This window comes from Lactuca serriola, chromosome 8 (genome assembly GCF_051521515.1).
Source record: "Lactuca serriola cultivar US96UC23 chromosome 8, Lser_US96UC23_V15, whole genome shotgun sequence".
Lineage (NCBI taxonomy): Eukaryota > Viridiplantae > Streptophyta > Magnoliopsida > Asterales > Asteraceae > Lactuca > Lactuca serriola.
This window is the reverse complement of record NC_136415.1, coordinates 256,565,710-256,571,945: the sequence shown is the minus strand read 5'-3', so window position 1 is coordinate 256,571,945 and position 6,236 is coordinate 256,565,710. Positions and strand designations below refer to the sequence as shown.

General features: G+C 34.9%; 1 protein-coding gene across 1 annotated transcript; it reads left to right on the top strand.

Moving 5' to 3' along the window:
* The first annotated feature begins 478 nt into the window (after window positions 1–478).
* On the top strand, window positions 479–4,397 carry DELTA-ADR (delta-adaptin). The gene has a single exon (XM_079012966.1). The coding sequence runs from the start codon at window positions 607–609 to the stop codon at window positions 3,322–3,324; it is 2,718 nt and encodes a 905-aa protein (XP_078869092.1). The 5' UTR covers window positions 479–606; the 3' UTR covers window positions 3,325–4,397.
* Window positions 4,398–6,236: the final 1,839 nt, after the last annotated feature.

Genomic DNA, 6,236 nt, shown 5'->3' with positions numbered 1-6,236 from the left:
AAAGTGTGTATGTGTAATATTTTTTATAAATACATGTATAATATTTATTTATAAGTTTATTATAAATATATTCTTTTGTATTTAATATTAATATAATGAAAAAAATATAGATTATATATTTGTTAAAAATAAATTAGTAGATGAGTGTGTTTGAAAATCTATGTAAGTTTAAATAATGGAATATACTATAAATACATTTTTTTGGGGTAAAAATAGATAAAATATAGAATAGGGTTCGAAATGAAACATTATTTTTTACTCTTTTTTAGGGAAAAAAATAAGATAGGTCGGAGATGTTGTAACTTTAAACAACAACAATCCCCTTATAGTTTGTCATAATTATAAGAAAATTTATCAAGGACGCTAGGTTTAGGGGTAGAATTTTACGGTGGTATAGTTGAGGGACGAAACTAGTAGTTTATTAAAAGTAAGAAAAAAGAAAGACATGTACTTTGGTTGTTCTCATCGATGTCAGGGGTCTAAACACATCCTGTTAGCAGACCTCAGGGGTATAGTTGAGGGACGGATCCGGCCCCCCGCCACACTGTCTCAATCCGTCAATCGTTTACAGTTTTGTTGAATTTTGATTACGATTCGGCGAAAACAATGTCCGGTGGCAGCGGCGGTGGCGGTGGTGGTCCTTCACTCATGGACTCCCTCTTCCAACGCACCCTGGACGATCTAATCAAAGGTATCCGTCTTCATACTCCCGGCGCCGCTCAATCGTCCTTCATCTCGAAATCTGTAGATGAGATCCGCCGTGAAATCAAATCGACAGACTTACAAACCAAATCCACTGCTCTCCAGAAACTCACTTACCTCCACTCCCTGCACGGCTTCGACATGTCCTGGGCCGCCTTCCACGCCGTAGAACTCACCTCCTCCCCTTCTTTCGCCCATAAAAAAACCGGTTACCTGGCCGCGTCCCTTTCCTTCCGTCCTTCCACCGAGGTCCTCCTCCTCCTCACCAATCAGCTCCGCAAAGACCTCTCCTCTACCAACCAGCATGAGGTAAGTCTCGCCTTAGAGTGCCTTTCCGTCATCTGCACGGCCGATTTTGCACGTGATTTAACTCCGGATATCTTCACTTTGTTGACTTCTTCTAAGAATTTCATTAGAAAGAAATCAATTGCGTGTTTATTGATGATTTTTAGCCAATATCCAGATGCTGTTAGGGTTTGTTTCAAACGGTTAGTTGAGAATTTAGAGAGTACCGATAATGCCCAAACACTTGCTGCTACTGTTGGTGTATTCTGTGAGCTTGCTAGTAAAGAACCAAGAACATATCTCCCTCTTGCACCAGAATTTTATAGGATTTTAGTTGATTCAAGGAACAATTGGGTGTTGATCAAGGTTTTGAAAATCTTTGCGAAACTTGCTAAATTAGAGCCTAGGTTAGCAAAGAAGGTGGTCGAACCGATTTGTGATCATATGAAGCGCAGTGAGGCCAAATCTCTGGTGTTTGAATGTGTGAGAACTATTGTGAGTAGTTTCTATGAGTATGAGTTTGCTGTGAAACTTGCTGTATCAAAAATCAAAGAGTTCTTACTGGATACTGATTTAAATCTCAAGTATCTTGGATTACAAGGTCTGTTACTTGTTGCACCAAATCACTTATGGGCTGTGTTGGAGAACAAAGAGGTTGTAATAAAATCTTTGAGTGATGTTGACCGAAACATAAGGCTGGAAGCATTGAGGCTTGTGATGTCAATGGTTTCTGATGATAATGTCATTGAAATCTGCAGGGTTTTGATTGGCTATGCTCTCAAATCCGATCCCGAGTTCTGTAACGAAATTCTAAGGTCAATGCTATCAACATGTTCTAGAAATGTATACGAAATCATCAACGATTTTGATTGGTATGTGTCACTTCTTGGGGAAATGGCAAGGATTCCACATTGCCAAAATGGAGAAGAAATAGAGTATCAGTTGATAGACATTGGCATGAGGGTGAAAGATGTTAGACCAGAGCTTGTTCGTGTGGCTCGTGATCTATTGATTGATCCTGCTTTACTTGGGAATCCTTTCATTCACAGAATATTATCTGCAGCTGCTTGGGTATCAGGTGAGTATGTTTGGTTTTCAAAGAACCCATTTGAGATCATGGAAGCATTACTACAACCACGCGCTAATCTCTTGTCTCCATCAATCAGAGCTTTATATATTCATTCTGCATTTAAAGTCCTTAGCTTTTGCCTTCATTCCTTTCTCTTACCCCACAAACCAGCAACTTCTTCTTCAAAGCCTGTTGATGAACCTGATTTCACATATTCAGAATCTGAAGAGGAAACAGATGTTGATCTTGCTACAACTTCTTCAAGTTTGTCCAAAAAGAATGCATTTACACAGGAGTCAATTGTAAACATGTTGATTCTCGTTTTAACTTCTCTAAGCCCATTGGCTGGAAGCCATGATGTTGAAATTCAAGAAAGGGTGCGGAATGTTTTAGGGTTAGCTCAATTGGCACAAGAAGAGATATCTTGTGATCTTGATAACAAAGAAAAGATAATTGACGGGGTTGCTTTAAAAACTTCAATTCTCATCAGATTAATCAATGATGCACTCTCAGAGGATCTTGGTCCAGTTTCATTGAGTGCTCAAGAAAGGGTTCCCATCCCAGATGGGTTACTCCTCGAGGACAATCTTGGAAAATTGGACACAATATGTGCAGATGTTGAGTTACCAATAAGTGAATCCTTTTCTCTTGTAAAGCCTGTTTTGACAGATGTTGATTCTGTTTCCATCAGACAGAATGAAGAATCATCTGAAACATCTGCTGCTGAATCTACATCTCTACTTTCTGAACATCGAAAACGACATGGAATTTTTTATCTTCCTTCTGACAACAATCAAAATGCATCCACAAGTTTCCCACCTGCAAATGATCCTAATGAGAGAGATCACGATGTGGAAGATCTTGTCAGGCTTACAGAAGAATCTTTAGTTCTTAAAAGGAAGTCAAATCTAAGTAGGCCAAGGCCTGTTGTGGTCAAACTTGATGAAGGAGATAGGCTTCCTATCACAAGGGCAAAAACGGAATCAAATGATGATTTGATATCTGGAGCTGTGCGTGATGTTCTTTTGGGTAATGAAAATTCACCACCACCACCAGCACCACATTCAAAAGTTGAGAAATCTGAAATTGGTGATTCCAGTAGAAGAAAAAGCAAACATCGTAAAGAAAAAAAGCATCAAAATGTTGAAGAAAGTAAACAGAAAAGTGGTGGGCGTCATGGAAGGCATAAAGCTAGACAAAGAGCTGATGAAGGCATCAATGTGGCTGTTCAAATTCAAAAGCCAGTAATTCCTGATTATCTTTTGTAGACATTTTACTAGAAGACATCAAGGTCAGTTTACTTTTTAGAGTTCTTGTACTATTTATTTATGCTTGTATATTTTTTCTTTTCTTTTCAAGATATGAGTTGTGGAGTTTTTGGCTTGTTATGACAGTTTTTTGTGTTGGTGGATAATGGATTTGATTGTAAGACATTATACCATTTCTTTTTGAATATTACATGTCTTCTTATTTGTGTTTAAATATGACAAGTTGATAGTAAAATCGTGTTTCTCCTGATATTTTTGTTGTATTACCTATTTTGTCTCATGAATTTTTCTATGTTTTATGTCTGGTTTGGATTTTGGAACTTTCTTTCTCTTATTTGTATTTGAATTAATTTTCATATGAATTTTTCGTATTAATTTTAACTCCATTGTGTACGTTATTTCATCATCATTAATTTTTTAGTAAAATAAAAAATTAAACATAATGAAAGCACAATAAAGCTCAAATAAGATATAATAAAACATATTTTCATGTTAATTTTAGAAAACTTGATTATAATCCAATTAAAATTTCTGAAATTTCAAAAGTAATCAATTTAATTAACAAGTTAACAATACCCCAATCCCATTTTGTGATGCAAATGAAAGAACACGTGAATGGAAATTAACAAAATGGAGGGAATCACGTCCTTTCAAGAATTTTCTATCGCATTCCATTCCATTAAATAATGTGACATCTGACATGGCAAACACGTGACAAATTTTTATCTTTCTTACTTTTTACATTTTTAATGATGTTACTAAAAAATTTGCAATGTGACGACATATATCAAGTATCAATATAACAAGTCTTAAATTCGATCAAATCTTCAAAAAAAAATTTCTATTTTAAGCAATGAAACGACTAATTTCTGGGTGCCATTTCGTGTCACACAACTTGTTTGGACATGGAAAGTTACAAGGTCAGTTTTTCCCTACTCTTGTCTCCAGTCATTTTCAATTTTGTGATTTAATAGCATTGCCTTTCCATTTTCATTATGTTACCAATTTAATAATTGCATATATTGGTTTATTTTTGCAGTTATGAGGCTCTATTACCCCTCAAAATGTTAAAGGTTAGTTTTCCCTAGTGTTTGGTATGATAGAATCAGAAAAAGAATTCAATGGTTTATTCCATTCTTGAATATATTTTTGTTAATTTTCATTTATCACTCATGGTGTGTTTTGTTTTTCTTTCCATTATGGAATGGAATGAAAAATTGCAGTATATAACGTATTTTTATATTTGTACTTTTTATTATATGATTCAAATAAGTTGAGGTTATGCATTTAATGATTGCTGGTTTGATACATTTTTTTTTGCAGAAAAAAATAAAGCAGTTGACCCCTCGAGTTTCTAGACATGAATCATGTCCAAATAACAAAACCTACGACTATGCTTCTAACTCTTTGATTTTCTATGAATATCCAAATTTGTCAAAATATTGGTATGCCATTAATCAGAAGGTAACGTACATAGTGCAAAATTGGAAACAACTCAGTGGCAGGATCTGAAAATGGTTGATTTTGAGACTCAAGAAATGTTAGTGTCTTGCATCGGTCACAAGTTGTCCCCATGCTACGTCTATATGCCAACATAGTCCTCTTGATTTCCATTGTGATAATAGCTTTTTAAAATTGGGTATGCTGACTCAACTTATTTTATAGCTGTTCTAATGAAAGAAGTTTTACATCTCTATATTCAACTAAATATATGGATCATTTTCTTTTACTTATTACATTCCTCCCCACACAGGACAAGACTCAATAGAATAGGCGGCAGTTGTATTGGACTTGTGATTGATGCCAATCGGATAAAGGTTGTAGTTTTTGTCAAATGTAAAACAGTGGGGCATCTCTTGTCTGTGCAAACTCCAAAATCGTATCATCAAAAATAGCATTAGAAAGTTTGTCCAGTCAATGGTGTATACTTATGTCTTGTCTCATGTAACAATCACAATCTTAAACACTCCGACTTCTTTTTTGGTAGTACAATAATCTCCAACAAGTCTTTCTATAGTTCGAGAGTAAGAAGTGGAACTAGAAGTAAGCTTTCTTTTCTTTCCAATTCGTTTTCATCAACTTCCACTTGCTTTTGACTTGACCATTGATATCTTATAATGTGTTGCTACCATATAGCTTTAACACATTCATACTTTGATAACTTCACTTAATACAATATTTTCTCATTGTGTTTGGAATTAACCAAATTGCATAGCTTTTGTTGGTATGATAATTTATTCCTTGTACTTGAGGTTGTGTTTGTTACATTGTACTTGACTTGATGGTACAAAACAAGCTTTTATGGCTATTTTTCGATGACGAGGACAAAGAGCTAATTTACATCTTTTGCATAAACGATAGATTGGCGATGAATATCCTTCCCACCTTACAACTAAAATAAAATAAAAATTTTGTCCTTTGCATGGAAAACACACTTTAAGGACATCTTGCCCTTTCTAGTTGTGTCATGCATAACAAGAGAGACTTTAGCTTGCAAGTGTAATGTGGTAATAAAATAATCCCAAATGGAAGTCGCGGCAAATATTTTGGGCAGAAAAATACATGTTTGTGATCAAGGGTCATAAACACTTATGAAGTAACTATGCAACCATCCCTATAATATGAACTTGGCCTATTAGATGATTTGTTATTAATAGTTTAGTGATAGTTATTAAGTCTTATACCTTATATTTTCCTTTCACATTTAAGTTTGTGTATAAATACATTAGTTGGGAGATCAATAAACATCAAGGAATTACATATTCTATCATGGTACTAGAGCTTTCAAGACCCCTTTTTTGTATGTAGATCAATCACAGCGACTCTTTTTAGGAACTGCTTCCAATTTTTGGTCCCAAACAAACGATTCAATCAAGTAATAAAGAATACAAATATGTATTTTTTTTAAACCA